Here is a 24,091-nt window from a genome sequence, read left to right as displayed (position 1 = left end):
AACCAGGATGTTCAGGCGTGATTAGTAGGAAAGATGTTATTACTATAATGAACATGTTTTTCCCTTCCATTCTCCGATCCTTGACCTCCCTCAGCTAATGGGGGAAAAAACCCTCCGAGCACCTGAAAATAGTCACCATCCCCCTACCTCACCCCAGACCAACAGTCAGTTTAAAATTCCAAACCCTCCTTCCCACCCCACCTTCCTCAAATGTTTGGAGTGTGCAATTTGTGTATATATATTGGTATGGTTAATTTCTAGGTTTAGTCTTGATAATGCTGCAGTGCAGCGAAACATGTTGACTCCAGTGTAATAAATTTTTATGTGGAAAGTGCAAAGTGTTTCACTTCATATCTCATAATGGATCTCCACAAAGTATCTGCCTCATCCATCCAATTCATGATTAGCCAGTCAGCAGGAAGGCTCTAAGCTTTAGTGGGAGGCAGAAGGCAAGCCTTGGGAGGAATATGGTGTGAGGATTAATCACAAGAAGACCAAAGTTATGCAGTTTTGTAAAGGATGCGAGCAAGGATTGAGAGGCTTAATATTAAAGTGGGTGGTCATCAACTTAACCCTTAAGAGTGTGGGAATGCTTTTATACATTTTTCACACTGATCGCTACATTTACCCAAAATTTTCATTGATACCTATATATATATATTGCACTTGGGCACTTTCCCTCACCATAAGGATCGCTAAGGGTCTTAACGTTACCAGACCAGCCACTGTGGCAGGGTGTGCCTCCAGCACAGGGTGTTTCTTCTACACTGGCTGACAGCTTAAATTGTGAACTACCACAGGCCAAGAGTTAGGCAGGTGGAGCAGTTCCATCTATTTGGGCAGCACAGAGGAGGAATATTGATAGATCAGCAAGAACATCAGGAAGTGAACTGTGTTAGCAAAGGAGGAATTCATGCATAGGAAAGAGGATCGTTATGTAATACCTACTTTAAAGAAATGGCCAGTGAAGTCTGATCTAGTGTAGTGATTTATGACGTGGAAACATGGACACTATGGAAGATAATAGAAGACTGGAGGCGTTCAAGATGTGGGTATAGAGATGAAAGGAGAAGGTGAAGTGGATGGAAGGGGATAGAAACATTGAAGTGACATGTGGTGTGAGGAAGCTTTTCAATGAAATACAAAGGAGAAAGAAGGTTTGGATTGAGCTAGCACTTAATGAGGAGAGGAAGTAAAAAAACAGGGTTAGAGGAAAGACTGCTATTGATCAAGGGAGGGGAAGGAAAAGAATAAGATTTATAGATAGAATAAAAGGGAGTAGTCCAAGGGACCAAGTCACGAGGGAGGAAAGGAAGTATAGCATGGAAAATGCTTCACAGGTCTAGCAGTTGTAGCTCAATCTTATTCATTCTATTGAATTTTAATTTCTCCAAAACTTCCTTAAGGCACCCACAAGATTATTGGATTAATCAAACTTTGAATGAAGGAATAAATTTGATAGAATTGAATCTTTCAATACTTATTCTACCCCTAGTTCTGCTATGAGTTAGATGAAAAAATATTTGAAGCCTATTATAAGCATTGCTTATGCCAAGGAAGATTTGATGCACATTTACCTAACTGATATTGCCATCGCATTTTGAAATGATTTCCAATGATAATTTTTAGTTGCACTAATACTTAGTGCACAGATGACATTAAAAACTGTAATTTAAACTAGTAAAGAAACAACCTTTAGTTCACTAAGGATAGAAATTAAACGAACACATCTGCATTTTTAGAGCAGATTCAACCAACATCTACATCAATATCACATTCTACCAACAATTATGTAATGTAAATAACATATACATGATTTTAATCAATTCTTTATTTAAAAAGTGAAGCCTATACTGCCCAACTAACAATTTGTAATGTTTTTACCACCAGCAACAGTATTAAATCCAACAGAAAATTAATCAATTTTGAATAAAGAGGTACATAGTTTCAACAACTAGTACAAAGCACACTGAGCTGTGATACAAATAAATTAAAATTTAGCCTAATTGGTTAATCGATATCAAGTACATATAAGTCTTCAACTGCATAACAACCTCTTGGAGTAAACCTTCCTCTGGACATTGTAAACTGTTTACAAAAATAAACACAACATTGATCAATAACAGCAGGGTGCCAAATGCTCTCCAACACTATGTATAACACTTAGTAACAAGCCAATAAATTAACTTAAATACAGATTCCTTACAAAGAATTGGCGACTATTATCACAATATCAGAAAGTAGCACCATAGCAGAGCACATAATGCTATCTCATTATTGCGAACCAAGGCCACTCCCCACAAGGAACAAATTTCTCAGAGATTTTCAATCCATGTTTTAATGCTGTATTAAATATAAATACATTTTTTATCTTGAATCACAGAATCTCTTATGCACATTTCTATCCTGGGAACAGATTTTAAGATCTGCTAAAGAATAATTAACATTCCCAAATAATGATTTTCAATTGGGTATTGTGGGCAACAGGGGCGGATCCAGGATTTTTTTCTGGGAGGGGCACAAGCAAGGCCGTATCCAGGATTTTGTTCTAGGTGGGGCACAAGGATACCTCGTAATACAAAACGAACGCAATGATAATGGGACCGTATTAAAAACCTTGCATATTTTTGAGGGTCTGGGGGGGGGGCACGTGCCCCCGTGATCCCCCCCCTGGATCCGCCTATGGTGGGCAATATAAAAATGCTGATGCCATAACCTCATTTTTTCATAACCTTTCATGACAACTGCAGCATTTGTCCCTACCCATGGGCCTAGCTAGAGAAATTTATATGGAGAAGGGTAAGAGACCACCCCAGGAACACACCCTCTAGGACAGTGGTTCCCAACCTTTTCTTGTTTGAGGCACCCTTGGAAAGCCTTTCAAAAGTTCCCGGCACCCTTATAAGGAAATAGATATTTAAAATCTCCGTAGCTTTTTTATTATTATTTATTTATTTGTTTCATTTCGAGAGTTTGCATGCAACAACACCTTATACCTAGTCCTAGATGATATGAGAATACTGTTTACACTGATTCTGCCTTAGTAAAAAAAATAGTACATATTATGATTCCCCGAAATTTTGGCGGCACCCTCAAAAGATCTCACGGCACCCCTTAGTGCCGCGGCACACCGGTTGGGAACCACTGCTCTAGGATATGCATGCACACTGGAAAAGGGATTATATCTCCCTAGAAATATTTTTTTAATATTAAGTCCCCACAGCTTAAATCAAGCATACTTTCTGATAACATTTTAGGGTTGGGAGGGGCTTGAGGCATGGGCTTAAGCCCCTCTAGCTATACCCTAATCTCTATCCCTTTCCACTCCAACAAGTAATACAGTAATAGTGTCTGCAAATATTCGAACAATTAACTCTTCCAAAAAAATTCCATAACCGCTCAGATTTAATATCTCAGGGATAAAAATACTTTGCATTATCCAAACAAGAACTTTTGGTCCCTACAATGTAAACCACAAGTCTTGAATGCACAGTTTTGAATGAAACCATCATGAAAAACTTTTCATAGGTTTAATCCGGGGACTAAGCAGTGGATAAGATGGAATTATATTAATCTTAAAGGCCGTTTCACACGGTACACGGAATTGCGCAGTCTGACGTACGTGTGAAGGCACAATCAAAATTGCGTCGTGTAAAGCGCTGAATTGCTAGAACACATGCGAGAATGCGTGGATGCGAGACGGCAAAATAGCCCCTGTTCCAATTTCGTTCATGCCTTCGCGCAATTCCGCGCCATTTTAGAAATTAATGCAGCTCTAGCCTGCGCAATTCCGTGTACCGTGTAAAACGGCCTTAAAAGAAGATAATAAGGGGACCAGAGTGTCATTCTACATCTGACGAACAAGTACTTCACCTCAAGTGACACCCACACTGCATACAAGCAGGGTTTCTGATTCTTCAAAAAATTCTCAATCATTTTGGAATCAAATTCCTTTGGCTAACAAGCCATCAACATAACCACTACACTTACTCAACCCCCAATTCAGAAAACTAGAAATGAAGCACTCAAAAAGCCCATTCACACAAAAGCAACTACATGCGTCACTCCATTGATGAATTTCATACCTCAGTTTCTAGGAGGGGTTGTGTGCACATAATCAAACCTTCATCTGCCCCATAAAAATGAGTAATGGAAAAAATTTGTGCCTACCATGCTGATGATGTCAAATCATTATTTTGAGGATAACTATGTTTTTCTTCCTTCGCCTCACGTGCCATGATATTTTATAGCAACCTTCATTGAAAGATATTACAATGGAGACCATCTCAGAGGAACTTGGGCTGTGGAAAATGGCCTTCATATGATTTGTTGCTGGGACTTAAAAATCACTTTCCAAAAATTTATAACAGCAACATAAATTATAGACCTAAAAAGCACAAAAATGTGAAATGACTAGCCTAGACCATCATTTCAAGATTATACACGTAAGCACTCACAAATTCAATCACACACTAAAATCAACTCTTTTAACAGCGTGTGCAAAAACATTGTGCATAAACCAACAACGTACTATAATTGCTGAGAAAGCAGCACACGTGCACACAATATAACATTATTATGTGCCTCTTTCTTGGGACAAATTACGAAACACTTCAACTTTAAAGCCTCTATTTGCATTTCAATTTAACTACTTGAACAGATATGGCATTTACAAAGCAATGATACTATTTTGTATGGCCTCTTACTCAGATCTTCTCGAGGAAAGCATGAATAGCCATAAAACATTATGAATAATAATTTCATAAGCAATTTAAATGATTTGGCAAGTGGGTAGCTCAGGTAAAATGTACACTTTCGTGTAAAATCTACAAAAATTATGCCTACCCGTGCAAAATTTTATAATTATATTAGACTTCAATCAGTATTCTGCACACATTGCATGCAACAGTTTCATAAACATTTCCTAATATGTTATATTCAACACTAAAAAAATTACAATATTTAATTGAATTTTCTCTCAATGATAACCCTTCATAAAAACCCATAAATGCTTTGCTGAAACTTTAGAGGTACTTAGCATGAATATTTCATGGTATACATGTTACATGAATCATTGAGAAAAATGTCATTCAAACAATTTAAAACATTTGCTATTTAAATGATCTTTAATTTAATTCAATAAAGCTACTTAAGATATCAATCATAAAGACCTTTCTTTCAACTAGAAATAAGCAAGCTGGTTTATCATAAAAATGCCATTTTCATCTTCCATTCAAACAAATACTGAGAATTTAATGGCAAAGAATTGAATTAACAAAAACCTACAATAGATAGATAAGTGAACTCGGAAATAAGAGGAAAAATGTATTACTATCACCATTGCCTCACATTATTTTCTATAAAACAGCATTGCTTGGATACAAAATTTGTAATCGATCCAAAGGCAACTTATGGTTTTCACAACTTCTCAAACAATTGATTTTTGACCTTTAACACTAGAATGTAGCTAAAATATTTGCCTGCATAGCTACAATGTCTATAAATATGTTTCATTTATCTTATCCCTGAGAGGAAGAGACAAACATGATTGACAACTCAAAATACTTGCTTCTTCAAAAGCACTATTGTAAGCCTTACTCATTTAGGATACTAATGCCTTTTTTGTAAGGAGATGATATGGATACAGGCCTACAACTATATTTTATCTACAGTAAAACTAAGTATTTTTCGAAAAGATATTTCTTGTTGAAGTTCCTGGGTGGCTGTTCCTTTAAACCTGCCAAGTTTTGTGAGCAGTTACTTACAAATGTTAATTTCATTATTGTTGCACATTTTTGTCTCCACTGATCATAGAAGTTAAATCCTCAAAACTGTGAATTATTGCATAGGGCCCACTCAAGTATTTCATGAGAGAACTTAGGTAGGTGATGACCCTTCCTCTCTCCATGTCAGACAAGGTGCCAACATAATAAACTCCCCTTTCAATGTAAAATAAGACACAACATGTGTTGCTCCATCCTCCTAGTTGTGTCCCTCCACAACTGTACCAAATTTCCTTAGAATAGCAATTTCATTGAAAAATTGAATTGTGAGAGTGAAATAGGTATGTATGAGGGTTATTCATATAAGTAAGAGCCATTGCCAGTGAACAAGAACAAATTTGCATTTGCCAATCCAAATAAAGTGTCTGACACTTGTAGTTCATGTGATTTTTTGATGGTATTAGTAAAGATATAGACTAATGAAATCAATATTTTATGGGATGGATTCCATGAAGCATCCTCTCATACATAAATTTTTACTGAAATTTTTTTTAATCAACTATAGTCATGTCTAAATTAAGTTTGGCATGCATGCACTTTCACAGACCATCCAGGGACACCTCAACATGTTTAAACCCTCCCAAACGATTCATGTAATGTTGTGTTAGACTAAGAATCAAAGCTGGCATCCTTTGTTGATGACATCGAAAATTGAACTTCATGAAGATTCACATGGAATTTACCTCGGGACCATATTCAAAGTCACAAACTCAGATGAGCTATCACTTGTGATTAATTACTTGATCCGAATCCAATAATTTCGTGCCTTCAGTCAAATTCTGGCCAATACCAACATATTTTACAAGCTCAAAGGCTATATTCACCAGTTGTCTACACGCAACACATATACCAGTTTGAACCTGATCACTTCCCAGCCAGCCATCAATTTGTAAATAAGTGAGCATTCAGATATTGAATCCTACAAATCAGCAAATTGTATGCTACAAGGATTTTTCTAACGAAAGAAAATTCTCTATTTCTGAGTTTTTATGCTATCCAAAATATTTACTGGGATAAAGTCATGAACCACAGCATTATTTATAAATGACATCATGAATAAAAAGGCAGAAATCACGTTCATGACTCATAAAAAATTAAAACCACTCTTCAGGCAAGGCCAATGAGTCTTTCGGGACCATCAATGCATTCTACTGACTGTGAATAACAACAAACAGTACTGTAAGGTGATATGGAACAAGTTAAAGGAATGGTAACAAAAGGAATGTTAAAAAAGGAATGCATTCGTAGAATGACAATACAAAAAACAAAAAATAAAACTATTCAAGGCTCTTTATGACTTAATTTGTTTGGGAACTTCACAACATCATGGGTTGGTACTAAACTGATACGTTCAGATTTTCATTTTTTCATCCCTAACGAGTAGTCCAATGATAGAAAATGCTCACTACAGACTAAGAGGCCCAGAATGTCATCAAAACATGCCAAAGAGGGGGAAGGAAACCATTTGTATGAACGAATCACAGAACTAATCCCATTGCTCACAATACGCACGCTGAAGGCAGGTGATAAGGAAAAAAATTGATTTTATGAATACCTAAATTTAAATTTGCAATTCAATTAAAACTGCATTTAATATTCACTTAAAAGAGTCAGTTCGCAGACTATCTAGATATGTCTCATAAAATGATGAAATAAGTGCCATGCGAGTCAGTGTGATGACATAAGATATGCAAATGACAAGCAGGCACTCCATTTAATTTTTAAATTTAATTCAAAAGAGTTACAATGTTGTTTCCTGCGAACAAAAACCTTGCCTAAGTTGCATAATATCCTCTACATTAACAACACAAATCCTTCATCCTTCTAAAAAGTCTCACATGATACTTGAATGGCCCCTGAGAGAAACATAATAATCAAACAGTTCAGTTCAGTTGGATAGCCTACTGAAAGGGCTTATTCCCAACATTTTGGTCCAGATGATGAACACATGAAGTAAGAATTAAAACTTACAACTGTGACGGCAGATATTTCAGATATGTGAAGGGATACCCTTTGTACACAAGCAGTAAAAATGTACCAAATTTCAGTGAGCTACAGTCCACGAAATTCTCACCTCAGGGTATGAATAACACAAAGCTTACTTCTTCTACTTGGAGCACATACAATGGCCATCTTCTCCCAGACAAAGCACTTTTGCCAAGAGATAACAATGAGAAACTCCTGACAGAGAGGAGACTACTCTTAATAATTTTCTTATCGATTCATTTTATCATCTGCATACAAGCAATTTCAAGGATATCATTTTGCACCAAAAATTTACTAAATCCAATATAAACTATCAACATCATTAAAAGTATGCTTTAAATACATATTGAATTTCAATTCATCACATTACATGCCTCCACTGAGCAAACATCAATGCAAAAGTGCTGATATTAATCAATAATTCTGTTAGGTATGATTCCCATAAAGCTCAATTTGCAGGAAATCTTGCATAAAATGGTCATGTGGAGTCAAGAATCACCATTATGTCTGATCTATTGTGATAGGAACTTCACAACTAAAGGAGTTCTATGTAACCCCTCAGAGAGTATAGAACCTCAAACTGTACAAAATGTGAAGATTTTACTGGCCAAATTATTACATAGTAACATGACAGATGAGCATAACGATACTCATAGAACTACCTTAGCTTTAGATTGGTTTCGTATTGTCATAAATTTCATAAATACCTTTACTAAAGGCATTTGATGGATTGCTAGTAAATACAAATGCATCCAACAAATACAATACAATAGTAAAGTAGATACTTGAGGCTTGAATAAATAATTGGAATCCTGACGAGAAACATGTTTAGTAACAGTAAAGATCAAAATGCAACAAAAAGGAGAATGCTTAAATTGCAGAAAAACATAACTGTTGTAAGGCATACATTCATGCAAATAACTCTTAACCTATAGTTAAGAAGTTAATTAAGACAAGGGAGTAAACTGGCATTGGAGCATTTTGATATGTAACATTTGCTATTAAGTTATGTTTAGTTTGAAAGCTATTAATTTACACAGCAACAAATTCAGACAAAGAAAAATGAGAGAGTAATAAATGTGATAGCTGGTAAAGTATCAATATACAACTACATAGATTATATTGAAAATGCCTAACCTGCAATCATGAAAAGCTCATGGGATTAACCTCCCAATGCCAAGAAGTATTGAAAAGATCAAGAGAAAAGATGCTGAAGATATTTAGTATTTGTTTACTCCCCAAGAGATAATCATAAAGCAAAACCAAGCCCTTCTCAAACACTTATTATAGGAGCAAGATTTAGTAGTGTATCCAATGGACACACTAGCCCAATCAACTTTGGACGGATGACTTAACATTACAAAACCCTTATTTCAAAGAGGGAGCAAACACGTTCCATGATTCACTAAAACATTTCAAATAATATTCCCAGTCCTAAGTTAAAAGAACATGACGACACCAGATGTTTCTATGTACCTACTGCGATAAGCAGGCCAAAAACTTCTCAACCTCTTTACAAACATCATATTTATATCTGCTCAAAAATCACTCAAAAACTACCACTACATTAGCTAATTTTTGTATGGTCTAGAATTAATAAGCGATTATTTCATGAAAGTGTTTTTTTATACATACATGACACGAACAAAATTAGCTCACTGTCGTATGAACTATTATCCTCACTGTCGGCAATAAATAAAATGGACTCCATACGCAAATATTCATCATCATGAGTTATTGATTGGAGCTCCATTAACCACCATTTTTAGTCAAAGTACCTTTCACAGATTTTTTCACTTCACAGAAAAAGAACCAAACTTCATTTCTCAAACTTACAAAAGGAGTTAACTTATATGGTCTAATTATACAAGGAAAAAATATTTCATGCAGACATGAGAGAAAATAACAGCTTATACTACAAACATCGCATCATGTATGGCAAGGACAAAGGTCACATTATAGATTCTGAATGAAGTCCTTAATCCTGTGATTAGCCTTTAAAACAACCATGTCTAATCCATTTTAATGTAACAATTTCTACCTTAGAGGTAAAACTAAAAACAATGAAATGCCAATGAAAGCATTGAAAAAATATAGTCTGCCAAGTTTGGTAAAATGAAAAGTTGCAGAAACAAGTTTTACCTACTTCTTCCTTTAACCTTCCAAATTGTGCCGTGAAGAGTTAGAAAATCAATCAAACTCAGGATGCATTAGAATTAGGAGACAATATGCACAAGAGGTACAAACAGGAAACTGGTAATGGATGGGGAATGCAAAGTAAACCTATTGTCTTTGGCTTTTATAACGCGGTAACCTTATCTTCAGGTGCTCTAATACAATTCCCAATCACCCTAAAATTACACATCGCGCATACTTTAGGGCAACATTAGCAGTATTAGCATTTGCAGCACAAAAATAAAACATTTTGATGCAAAAAAGAGAGACTAGATGATAAAGTTTTAAGAACAGGAAAATAAAAATAATAATTGCTATACCACTTTCACTCTGGAATGTGCACAAAATATTCAACAAAATATGGTCACTCTTCCAATATAAGCCACCTACAACAGCAGTATCATGGATTCTTTCACCTATTTTTTAATATTTCATACTAATACATAGTATTTGAATAGTAAATAGACCTAATTTTTTCCTCTTTTCGATATTTTGCCTACTTCTCCAGTTACTCATGGTGACAAATTGACCAAATGGGTCACAGTTCTCTACTGCTTCTAGGCCTCCTATGTTCTTTGTTGTCTACTCTTTTGCAAGTGATTCCTTCACTAAATGAGCAGTTCTCCATGAACAAGTGAACGAAGCAGTAGCTAATATGCACCGATCAATACCAACTAACAGGGAGGCCACTAGCAGTGGGACAAAACAGTTCTTTCAATAATGACATCACCGGACACCATTAACTTGAGGGAGTGAATCGCAAATGGTCAATTGCATTTCATTACCTATGTCAATTATGATCTATGACATTGGTGATTGATGTGACAGCAATATGGGTAAAGACTGATATCATTACCATGACCAACTTATGTTGTGAATAAAGATGACCAACAAAAAAATTTCACTCTCAATGATTGAATAATAATACCAAACATCTACGACAGACTGATCGCTATTGACCGATGACTGACTTTAGTTATAAACAATCAAAAAGATTGTGCCATTCGTTGGAGCGATCCTGCCTATCAATCAATCACAAAGATGATTTTGATCGCTCACAACTCACCATCACTAGCAGCAACTTTTTTTTTTAATTTTACACTTGCAAGAGAATGGCTGAATGAGGAAGACTTTTTCCGCTGTTTATCTTTCCCTTACATTGTGAGGTGGCTCGGAGAGATGATCACGGTCCTCACCCATGATGGTGCGAATATCACATGCCTGAGCCCCACTCTCGCCTATCCAAACCAACCTTTGGGTGGAAATGCTTAGCGAGTGAATGAATTACCTACCGATAGGCAATATCATTTTTTTAACAACAACAAACCTTTTTTCAGTGTTGAATCACATTCATGATAACTGCCGTATCATTAAACACTGCTATATTCACAACCTGACGTGACATTATTAATACTCAATTTTCATGCCTTCAACAACAGTAAGATTAACATATCTGTGCACTGCCACAGTGAAATGGCTAATAGCATAATTATTCTAAAAATATTATGATATTTATACAACAAATATCATATGCACATGGAAAAAGGAAACAAATCCAACTGACAGAAAAATAAATTATTCTGATAGAAATGAAATGATTTCTAAAATGGACCCTACCAATACCGTATCTTCTGGCTCAAGGATACAGCATTCTTTGAAAAAAATCATATTTTTTTCACAGAAAAATGTATCAAGAATCACACCGCTATAAGAATGACAATTTCAGCCTTTATTATCAGATTCAGCCTAGAAATCATCAGCATGATTTTAAGAGACTTAGTGCTAAAAACCATTAAACTTGCTGCTGAGGGTACTGAAAAGACATTCCCACTTATTTCCAGGCAGGAAAAATATTTTTTTTGCTAAGACTTTCACCGATCAATTTTTTTGGAAAATTCTTACCAAAATTATCATTGCCTGCAAATTGCAAAACCATTTACTTATTTATCAAATAATATTCTCGGAAAACTTAGGCAGACAGAAAAATAAAAAAAACTGAGAAAGCTATATTACACAGAGAAAAAATAACAGAAAAAAATTTAACTTCAAATGACCAATAGTGGTTACCACTATTGGCAATACACATTAATTTTTCAATTACATATTTCCCCAAAAATTCAGCGCAGATCTGTGAACTAAGAATATCAAAATTGAAGAGTCATTAAGACGATGTTAATTTCACTCTAAAAAGATCCTGAGGACTAAAGAAGGCATAAACCTTAAAGCCTGAGAGCTCAACGTTTTGCATAAAATATACCCTGAATACAACCACATTATAAATGCACACAGATGTATGCAATGAATTAAATGTTCATACAAGCCTTCTCTCTTACCTTTTCAGAATTTTGAAGATAATTAAAGTAGCAGTTTGGCATAGCCAAAAATCTCTATAAGATAGGTGTTTTCCAGCCTATTGGTAGTAAAAAAAGACTATTAAATTCAGCCATGCTATGCATTGCATGTATCATTTAGTTTAAGGTTGACCTGCAGTTTCACATTAAATAATATACTAACATAAAATATATATGAACTACCTCAAACAGCTGTGAAACTTAATTATTATGAGTAACATCCATAGTCTATAGTATCCTATGAGCCAGAAAATATGGTATTTGGAGCAGAAGGAATATTCAAATGGGATCTTGGAATGTTAATGAAAAATATGTATTCTTTTGTGCTTACTTGATAAGTATAAATTTACCAAAATTTGGCTTTTGGTCACCATCATAAATTAAAGATAAAAACAGAAGAATCCTTCAGATCCCTGGAGATGAAAGAAAAAAAAGTGAGAAATAACAAAGTTGCACCTATTCAGAGAAACGGCCACACAGATCTCGAGTTTCATGACACGCTATGATCGTGTCACAGCGATGGATCCACCAACTTCTGCAGCCCCACCTTTGATAAGCATGGCCTTGAAAAACTGAGTGAACAGTCGACACATATACTGCTCGTGTAATGGAAACAGCCTCAGTCCTTCCATGAATCCAATATGACCACCTCTAACAGTAACGGCTAAGGCAACATTTTCCTGCGAGGATGCTTCAGCCACAGGGATAGCTGAAACATTAAAAATGTAAAGAATTAAGTAGAAATATTTGAATGATGCCCACTAATGTATGAAATTGAGATAATAATGGACTTTTCAAGTACAGCACACTCCTGACTATCGGGCTAATGATGGGGATAGACGGCACGAGTAATCAGAAAATACGGATAACACAAACTTTCACTTAAATGTCTTGTAATGTTCATAATTAACGTAAAACAAACAATCTTCTATATTATTTCTACTGTATAGATACATTTTTCTCAACTTATACGCAACCAAACTCTACAAATGAGGTACCAAAATGCACAGAATTTATCAGAGAACATACGACGGCATTCTACTTCCTAAATATTGCTATTGTTTCCTAAAATTGGTTTTTAAATAATTAAAAAAAAACAAAAACCGGTAATATTCCTGACGTTAACGGCGCACAAACTGATACATTTGTTCATTTGCACCAATATCTCGCATTCTTTAAATAACTTTTAACAAAATGCAGCTGATTCCACATTCAAGTCTCCTGTTGATATGCAAGTATGAGTCATCATGTGCGTTTAACAGAGCATAGTGTAATTACTTCCAATGTTGTGTTAAAAGAGGTCCTTTGACCTCAATTTGTACATGAACATTCCAATTAATTTTGTACATAAGACCCTGCCTTTTTTTCTACATTTTAATATTAGAAACGCGCCTATCCCTCTGTGGACCTGCATTGAAAAGAGCGGGGGAAGCCCGCTCCTATTATATTATTTATGCAGTTAATCTATTATTTTAGAGTGCTTCCCGGACTCATTGGGAGCTTTCTTCGCCAGTTGGCAATCTTTTTAGTGGCCATTACAAGGTTTAACTCCTATTATTACGGTTCCATATATGATCTGGTTTCGAAAACCACGCATCTGCGGCTGCATAATCATAAATGAGACAGAAAAGTGGTTTGCATGAATGCTTCTAAACCACTTCGCGACGTTGGAAACAACACTTTCAGGCACCATGCCATGTAGTCGCGTCTCGCACAAGTTGCACGGGTTGCAGTTGCAGCGGGACGTGTATCCGTGATCATGGAGCGTGATTGTGCACTGTGAGGCTTGAAAAACAGGAACAAGGAGCACTCATGAATGCAGGTAGCGCGCAAACTCTTCTGTTTTATGATGGGGAAGTCAAATGGAAGTAATACGCCTGGTGTATCCTAGCATTGAAATACAGTACTTCTGATGATTTTGTGTTCGATTTTATTTTTTATAAAGATCAGGGAAAGTATTTAGCGAGAGTAAAAATCATGCACGGATAATCCACACCACGGATATACTGCAGCTGTATAATCGGGAGTCTGCTGTATATGAATGTATTTTTGAACAAATAAAAAATTTTAGAACATGGCATTTTTCACAAAAAAAAGGAATGAGCAATGCACTAATCGTAAAAAATTAAAAAACTTTATTTACACATTAAGAACATCAATTTATTTTGCAGCAGATTTTGCTTCAGACCATCAATTTTTCAAGTTATAATAGTTGAGTCTTCTCTCAAATGTTACGATGAATTTTCAAAGTGCATGAATGCAAAATTAAAGTTACTGAGACTGATTGATCATCCCACTGAAAATATGCAGGAGAAATTCAGCCAACAAGACATAAAATACAGGAGTAAAAAAAAAAAAAAAATAGGGTCAAACCCTGTGATTACGAATATGACTCTCTCCAACAAAAAAAGGGCTATTAATGAATGTAAATATTTGTAAACCCTACCTTCATATGGCTGGAAAGGATCATCAGCAGCACTCAGGCACAACATTGGCACTTGAATGTGATGCAGCTTGTTATGAAGAGTTGCAGCTGAATAATAGTCATCTACACTGGCAAAGCCAAACTGTTTCGCAGTGAAATGGGAGTCAAACTCTCTTATCGTTTGGCTCTAAAAGAAAAAGAGATACCAGGAAATTATTTTTACCGTTAGTACTCTAGTCATTCTCACGTTCACAACTAATGAATAATACCCAATTCTTCAAATTCAGTGGGCCATGAAATAGGAGAGAATGCAAAGAAAAAACAAAGGCAAGTATTAACAAGATTTTTAGCTATGCCTTAGGTGAAAAATGAATGTATATTTTTTGGAAAATAAACTTTAATTGGAGCTAAACTACGATAAAGTTAATTTTATATTTCAAAAAATGTCAAACTTTAAAATTATCACTTCAGCTTTTGATCACAGAGGAAACCAAAGTTCCTAGTAATGGATTGCATAAACTAGGGTGAATACCAGAGACTGTTTTAAAAATGAGGATGGAAAGCAAATTGCTGGGTGCATATTAGGTGCCCCAATAAAATCAATAAGTAATGGTAATAATTTAATTCCTGCATTAACACTCAATATTAATGAAGGTACATATATTTGTTTCTTCCTCACTCATAATGATAAAACTATTGACCAACCATTCCAGGACAATATTATATCTATATTTTACAACTTCCTATACACACAAAAATTATGAAGCCATATACAAGGCGTAAAAGCTGCTATAAGAGCTTTTAAGTTGACCACATAAGGCTTCCGCATGTATTTCCCATGATGGCTATTCGGAACCCAAACTTGATAGAGACATTAACAGAGTACTTCAATTTTAAGTGGGCTCATTGTGCAAAATTCACTAACTCTTGGTTAACTATGTGGTATTCCATTATTTCCTGGATATAGACAGTTACTTATACCACTTATAAAAAAAAAAAAATAAACAATAATTCCTTCCACATTTAATCAGTCAACATCTGCGACCACTCAACTGGTAAAATTTATACAATATGATATAAAATATGAGTAACAGACTAAGAATGAGCATTGAATATATAATTAACTAAAACAGAAACAATTTTATAGAGAGAAAAAGGGCTCATTGTGATTTCAAGGATCCATACCCAGACGCAACCATTGTTTTCACTATATGGGCTTTGGTTTCCTCTTCAATGATGCATTACCAAGTATTTTAAAGGCAAAATCACTAAATTAATGTTCCTGTTTTAAGGGGGAACTATCAATTGTACCTTTAATACTTTATCCAAATCCCATGGCCCCACTTCTAAGTGTTTACCACCCCTGAAAATGAAAATAACCACAGTTAAACATGCATCCTAGACATTTTAAAGACTAAACATTTCATAACAAAAAGGGTATTTTAAAAGTAGCAACTGAATTTCCATGCCTCATAGCAACACAATAACGGGGTGCAATGTCTTTTTTTACACTTATCGAGTGATGCAATACATGACACATTACCATAAATGAGACAGGTTCTTAAGATTTTGAAAAAAATACAGTCCTTCGAGATCAACTAATGACAGCAGGAAGTAGTTGAAGAAGAGTAAGTTCAGAAATTATACAGGAATTGTAAGGATATGGCCAGGAAATGATTTATAATAGCCATAAAAGAACAGTCGCTTACAACACCACATACCATAGCACACAAAGAACTACAGCTATTAGAATATTTATTTGATCTAAGTCTGAGTTTTGAAAATTTAATGAAAATCAAAAGAAAATTGTTTGTCATCTGATTGAAAAATGACCAGTTACCGATGTTACCCACATTATGAAGGCATGTAATCTGGAAGCCAATCCATCAGACTTTTAATTCTGCATGAAAACCTTTAGCAACAAATATACAGGACAGCAATTGATATGCTCATGCATTCCCATATTGTTTCCTTTGTCATTTAATCAGTCAACATCTGTGACCACTCTATACGTAAAATGTACACTATATGATTTAAAATATGAATAACACTATGAATGAGCATTGAATACACGATTAATTCCTTCCACATTTAATCAGTCAACATCTGCGACCACTCAACTGGTAAAATTTATACAATATGATATAAAATATGAGTAACAGACTAAGAATGAGCATTGAATATATAATTAACTAAAACAGAAACAACAAGGCAGAAGAGCTTTAGCTGTCTTCAAAAAACTTGATTCCCTAACACAGAGAGAGGAAGATTTCTAACAAATGGAAGATATAATCTCTTACATTAACAGAGCATACAACTTACCTTTCTATTGTCCGACAAAGATTTCCCACAAGATGACGGTTTAGAAGAAGATTTAACAGCGGCTTCTCGATACTTTCTGATCCCTTGAATACATTCCATGGAACTGATATACCCATAGCTGCACTTAGTTTCTTAGAAGCTTGAGACATTTTCTCTCCGGCCAAGTAATTTCCTAGTATAAGCCTATAAGTGAATGATTCAATCATAACCAAGGATCAAGAATAAATAATACTCCCCTTGAAAATGGCACATAATTGTTGAAATCATTACGGGTGATTAAAAAGCTGTGCGGAAAGTACAAAGTAGTTTCATTTAACACGTTGCATACGGATGGTGAGAATTCTCGTCATTTAGGCACGTCAACCTAAACAATTTTAAAGCGTACAATACGTATTCGCTTGCGATACGCTTTAAAATTGTTTAGGTTGACGCGCCTAAATGAGGAGAATCTTCGTCACCTGTCCGGAACGTTCAGGGAAAAAAATGACGAGAATTCTCACCATCCGTACGAAACGTGTTAACATGCTCAATATATGGAAATTTCATGAAGTATCACCTTCATCCATTAATTTATGAGGGCATTGCACATCAAAACTTAGGCAGAGATGGATGAACTCTACTGGCTAGCAATCCCAGAAAATTCATTTTCATAAACTCATAACACCATTATATTGTATAAAGTAAATCATTTAACATACCCTCCCATTGAGATGCCTGTTGCACCTATAGGAACATCGGGATGAAGGCTTTTGATGTGGTCAACTACTTCCGATAGATCTTCAAAATCACAGGCACAATAAGTTCGAGGAGTCTGCAGTTTAAAAGATAGAATCAATATAACGACTGGTGAGTATATAAGCAGATGCAACAAAGTTAAATCAAATATTTGAACACTTGATGCTGCAGTTGGTAGGAGCACAGTTGGATGATGGGTAAAGAAAGTTACAGCCTCGGGAGATGCAGAAACAGGGCTCCATGATCAGCAACGCTCTGCCTAAATGATAAGGGCTTTTACCATCAGGGAATACATGCTCCCCCAAAATGTTGGTGCACAGCCATAAAACTTAATGAGGAATTCATAGAAAAATAGAACATGGACAAAACATGTTGATGCATTATGTTACCCAGTTCTCACTCTTAACAACAAATATGTTCTACAAAAAATATGGGGCATTACTTATAGAACGACGCTCGTACTATCTCAGCAGATCAGGACAATGAAAACATTGCATAGTTAGCTTAAGTTCTTAATACATTGCTTGCGATCTTAAAATTAGAATGATTCTGATGATTTTTAATCAGATAAGTTTATCATTTTGAGATCATACGATGTTAGAAGCTACACCCAAAGTAACAATATTGTTCATACTTTTCACATTGACATTTTGCAACATATACTGCAGTGGCAAACCTTTTACTGCATAACAATATCGGGAGGCTTCTTTTTTAAATATTATGAATAACAAAATATAAAGGCTTAGTGAAAACGAGGCATAAAAAGAATGTCAAACATTAAAATATAGACAGAAAAAGTAAAGGCACAATACTTAATGCATGCTTAGTGAGTTGAACTCAAAACAACATTTGAAAAAAAAAGTACATGCATGGAGGAAATCACGACAGTCAAAAAGAAGAATGTAGAGGATAAAAATTACAAATACGACACATTTTCATGGTAAATTTAAAACAAAGAGCTGCATTAAAAATTACTAGTCATAAAGATGGTACCTCACAAAGTGGAGACATACTATGCATGTTAAATAGCTTCATACCTTGAATTTTAACTGGGAAAAAGATCAATTCTAACACTATAAATTAAACTACAGTTCTAATAAGATGAAAGATTCACATTCATTACAAATGCATTTCATCATATCAGGAAGAGATAAAGGAAGGAAGACAGAAGGAGGTACGTGGTATAATGTATAAAAAAATGGTAAAGAAGAGATAATGAGAGCAGAATGTGGTAAGTGGATAAAATCTTGTCAAAATAAATACTTGAGGGTGACGAGGGTGATTAATAGAAACTTCACAGTAAAGAAAATGCCCAACAAAGACTGTTTTTAGGATATTGACATACTATGAGAGAAAGAAAATGCGTAAGAGAGCCCTGCATTAAACTAATAAGGAAAAGAAATACTTATGAATGTATAACCAAAATAAAAGATTGCTATATTTGTACTCAGAAAAACAAGATTAATTTTTCATTTTCCAGTCTGCAAGCAGCCACAACTTTTTATATTACATCCACATTTTTATCACTCTAAATGAAGGTTTTTATGCCTTCTTTACGAGGGAAACATCACAACAATATGAATCCAAAAATGCTTTCAAGCATTTGAAAAAGGTGTCAACTATGATTAATCAAGAAGACAGTAATTCACTTGCAAACAGAAGAGTTACCTCTGTAGTGGTAGTGTCACACAATAATCTACAAAGTAATCAAAATATGACTCAGCTGTCCATAAGTCTGTAGTTGTTGTGTTACTCGCCATTACAGTAAACTGATTGGCACAAAAAAACCAGACTTACTGGAAAGCCAGATAGTGGTAGTACCACTACAACATTCTTATGGCAGTGGGAGTGACTAGGCTTCATCATGTAAGAGGTAGGTAAAATTTCCTCCCAAAGTAAGGGGTTGATGCATGTCGCAATCAAAAATATTCACCTTAAGTGGTACACCTCCTAGTCCTCTGTTATTGAAAACAACACACGTCAAGCCTTCTTGACAAGCTGCTCGCACTAATCCCTTCACGTATTCCGCTTGGCTACCTCCTGTAAGTCCAGGCAAGATAATGACAATGGGAGATTTACCTTCTTCACTCTTCTCACACTCCATCCAATCAAGAGCCACTTCACCACCATCTTTCAGTTTCAAAATCTCTCTACGGAAAAGAAAGAAAAAGCATGATGTATCAACTGAAATAATAATTCAGCCTGCCAAGGAGCTGCAAGGTATATAACTATCTGAGCCGACCATATACGCACACAGAAGACAATCCCATAGCACAATAGATGCAATAAAACTTTTGACCAAAATTTAGACTAATATACCTATATGAGCAAAATGATCATATGAATGGGAAGTCCTCACGCAAAGAGGAACTAACATCCTTATGATAGATTTTCCTTGCAGATGTTCAATTAATTGACCTTAGGGACTATCAAAGCACACGATGGAACACTGAGTTATAAATATCCGGCATATTATGGGTTAAAATACTGTGAAAACTCCTTCAATCAGATTAAAAGAATCCTTAGACTGAATTTAATCGCAACAACCCTACAACTACGATACAAGAATGCGGAAACATTCGCCCAGGAAATTGAAAAATTACCGCGCTGAAAAATAATGCAAAAAAATCTCCCGCTTAGGCACATAATTTTGACCTAATTTCTCTAGCGGGGAAAGTTACGCACTCGTGAATGCAGGAACTGCATACGCTCACATGGAAGGGTTTGAAACTTTTTCCAAGTAACGATTAAATCCAACAGCATTTATTAAGTCGATAATAAGAAGATATTTGCCTATGATAACCACCAAGCGACAAAGGAAAATCGTCAACAGAAGGTCCATGCCCACAGATGAATATTAGAAAACCCGTGTTGTACCGTGTTTCGCAAGGCGATGAACATTTCTAGCGATAAGTGAACTGCAATACACTAAGTCAGTTGTGTAACGGAGCGTAAGGGTGATACTTAGCTTACCTAGTCTCGGTGAAGTAACTTGAGCCTTAAGCGGTTAGGGTTACTGCAGGGAATCGGTAGGGATGTAAATATTTACCAGTATGAATGTTGCGACAGCTTCAACAGGCATGTTCATGAACAACGAAGATTAATACGGAAGTAATACACTAACCTCCTATAGTTGATATCTGGAAGAATACTGGAACGGAGAACACTGGCTAAAACAGTTTGTATCCGTGATTCAAAGCACCACACTGTCGGCCAATATTTCTCACTTAAAATCGGCACGTTGGTTTCCAAGTAGTTTCTAAATCGACCTTTTGAGCAGGCTATTATTGGTTTCTGCGAAGGAGTAGGAATATAAGCAATATTATATGTGACGATTTAGTCTGATATTTCAAAATCCACTGTGATGGGATTTCGAAAATAAACAACAGAACCATGACCTTACCTTCACAGCAGTCTGAAGGTAATACGTTACGAAGCCGGTCCCTAGTATCACAGCCACTGACCACCTTGGCAATTCGGCGATCGAATCTAGGCTGCTTAAAACGAAATCCATTTTTATTCCTGAGTGATATTCCTAAGCTATTCTTCCGCAATGCCGGTGGTTTATCCTTCTACCGCAGCCTCTTATCTCCCCGATATTGTCCCCGCTGCGGCAAATCATTCACTCGTGGATTCATTACGGCCTTGATATTTTGCTACTTCAGAATTGGATGTGGAGTGGGGATGAGATCGGGAGGAAAAGCAACCAGCGGATGGGAGGGCTTTAATTCATACTCGGCGGCGCTGCGTTTGCTGCCGCAACTTGCACCGCGAAAAATAAAAGAGTGATTACAATAACTTGCGAGCACCTTAAAAGATACAGCGGAAAACTGACTGCTGGAAAACTGTGTTTAAATCTTATCACGATTAATAAATTTATCAGTTAACGCGACAGCACAATGACGCCCTGAGGGAATACCTACGTGAATTCTTTTAGAAACCAAATTTCGCCGTACATATCATAAAACGAACCAAGTTGAATTATAAAACGAAAACATTAGTTCATGGCTACACCAAAAGAATAATCGGGGAGCGTGCTTTCTGAAACCACTGCAATGCTGCGGAACGTTTGGCGTCGATAGTGCGGCGTTTGTTATGCAGCAAATGTGTTTCCATGAACCAACGGAAAAAAAACATCAGAGTGAATTTTACCAGAACAGCCTAAATATTAATTAGGTTATTTTGAAAGTTTTTAATTTAAAAATGGAGAAAAGACTCCATTTAGAGCACTTTCAAAGAATGATTTTTCATCTAAACAACGTGCAAAGGGGGATACAATCTAAACAACTTCGGTTGGTGCTGCCATCTAACATCAAATAACCAAACTTTCAAGACTTCATGAGCGCTCTTTTGAAATGGCCAATGCGCTTGCCCATAAACTTCCCCTATTACCTTGACCTCATTAGGCACTATAATGTGGTAGTTGATCTGAAAGTATTAAGTATACATGCTATCATATTCTAAAGTTGAGGTCACGATGTTCGTGTAGCATGTAAACAAGACCTGAGAATTTTTGTGATAGCAATTACTATATTACTTGTATTACTTGAAGACTCAGACGATGAAGTAGGAAGCACTCTTGATATCCGTACGAATGAATGGGAAATTAACCTGAGGGCAGTATTTGAGGGGTTGAAAAAGAAACGGTGAATAAATGTGTCATGCAAAGTGATCATATATGAAGAAAAGGTAAATTATCAAATCCTTACGCGCATTTATAGCAACGCAGTGATTCTGATGTAAACTGTCTAAATAACTGTCTGTACCTTTAATGTATAGTAACTGTTTTTATATCTAGTATTGAGTAAAATATTCATAATTTATCTTTTGGGCGAAAATTTTGGAGAAAATAATACTGATAATAAATACAATTTTCATGAGTATTACTCTGATAATATACTTCAAACTTTCATTTCGCAATACGATTATCAAGCTTGAAGTCCATATTGCGTCACCTCTGAACCTTATTTCAATTAAGAGTATTCGCCACTCCTTCCAATCGCAGTTAAGGTACAGCGTCGTCTTGTGCTCATTTCATACGAAGCCCAAGTACTAATTGTAAGTACTCGAACCATATTAGTTATTTTATAGGAAATAGGGTAAAAAATAATGACTCTACAATTAAATTGGGCGATAAATATCTGTAAGTAAAAATTACTTTGGTGAAGCAGTATTTCTCATTTGATTTCCTTCGCCGTAAATTGAATAAAAAATTTAATTTTTATCTTACATCTACACGTGATTATTGATGATTAACTCACACATTATTACAGAGAGTCACAAGATTAATTATCTAAAAACAATCGACAAGTCAGATTTTTATGACGAGAAGTAGGCACGAAAAAATCCATTTGAGAAACGTCTCATTAGTTGTAGACCTATTACTCGCTATTTTTTCAACATCAATTAAATGAATCTAAATATTAACACAAGATATTCTATCCATTTTGAATCAGCCGTGAACACAGCTCTTTGGCGAAATTATGGAAAAATCATTGATGTTACTTCATAAAATATTCGGTATAGGTAACGGTTTCTTTGTTGGCTTGGCCGTTGTTTGTTCAGCCTTAGATTGAGTCGATTGAATGGAAATCAATAAACCTGAAAGTGCACATGTACATACAGCTTGACCTTTCTAGGCTAACTCGATGAATAGTCGTATCAATATAGTATAGGTTAAGTGCTTTTAGAGGGTAGATCAAAAATTAAGAAAAAAAATACAGAGTAGGCATTTATAAATAATCTGAGAGCTGAACTCAGCTTATATTTCTTTTTTTTATTATTTAAGCTTCAGTTATTTATGAAAAAAATGAAAAGTGGTTCACTTTGCCTTACAAATTTAATTAAATTTCTTAATGTACTCGTTGGATTTTTAGAAAATAATGCCAATAAAGACTCAATAATGGGGTGATTAATATCTTACTATAGTTAGCAATCCATTGTGTATATTTGATATATGTATGTATAAGCCTTGCATAACTGACTCTAGCAAATATTATTGGCGTCTCATTGTGACGGGCTATATTAACAAGTAAGACATAGGACGCCAATAATATTTTTTGGAGTCAGTTTCAATAAAGTTTCTTTGTGTTATGTTGTTGTGTTTTCCCCGGTCGGTCCAACGAAATTGTGGATGCTTAGTTTTTTTTGTTTGGTATTTTTCAACGGTAATTCTCACAACCTATCATTGGGTACTCCGAAAATCGGAATTATCTAGATAATAATTGACCATGAACACTAACCAGAAGATTATTTCAATTAGTACGCACCATAAATCAAGGAATGGCAATGAGAAATTTCGAAATCGCAACGTA

General features: G+C 35.4%; 1 protein-coding gene across 2 annotated transcripts; it reads right to left on the bottom strand.

The window, feature by feature from the left end:
• Positions 1 to 1,816: 1,816 nt before the first annotated feature.
• Positions 1,817 to 21,866, bottom strand: LOC124153872 (phospholipase ABHD3). 2 transcript variants are annotated; one of them, XM_046527252.1, is made up of 10 exons: positions 21,701 to 21,866; positions 21,181 to 21,539; positions 20,902 to 21,071; positions 19,711 to 19,927; positions 17,741 to 17,853; positions 17,043 to 17,225; positions 16,032 to 16,083; positions 14,742 to 14,907; positions 12,843 to 13,004; positions 1,817 to 2,088 (listed from the first exon to the last, which is right to left on the bottom strand). In XM_046527252.1, exons 2-10 carry the CDS (start codon positions 21,289 to 21,291, stop codon positions 2,039 to 2,041), a joined length of 1,224 nt encoding a protein of 407 aa, XP_046383208.1. In that variant the 5' UTR covers positions 21,292 to 21,539; positions 21,701 to 21,866; the 3' UTR covers positions 1,817 to 2,038. The 2 variants fall into 2 exon arrangements, with proteins under 2 accessions (XP_046383208.1, XP_046383209.1); XM_046527253.1 differs by adding an exon at positions 12,627 to 12,708 and having other exon boundaries at positions 1,938 to 2,088; positions 21,181 to 21,866.
• Between the last annotated feature and the right edge of the window lie 2,225 nt (positions 21,867 to 24,091).

Source organism: Ischnura elegans, chromosome 2 (assembly GCF_921293095.1).
Source record: "Ischnura elegans chromosome 2, ioIscEleg1.1, whole genome shotgun sequence".
Lineage (NCBI taxonomy): Eukaryota > Metazoa > Arthropoda > Insecta > Odonata > Coenagrionidae > Ischnura > Ischnura elegans.
This window is presented reverse-complemented; position numbering and strand designations above follow the sequence as displayed.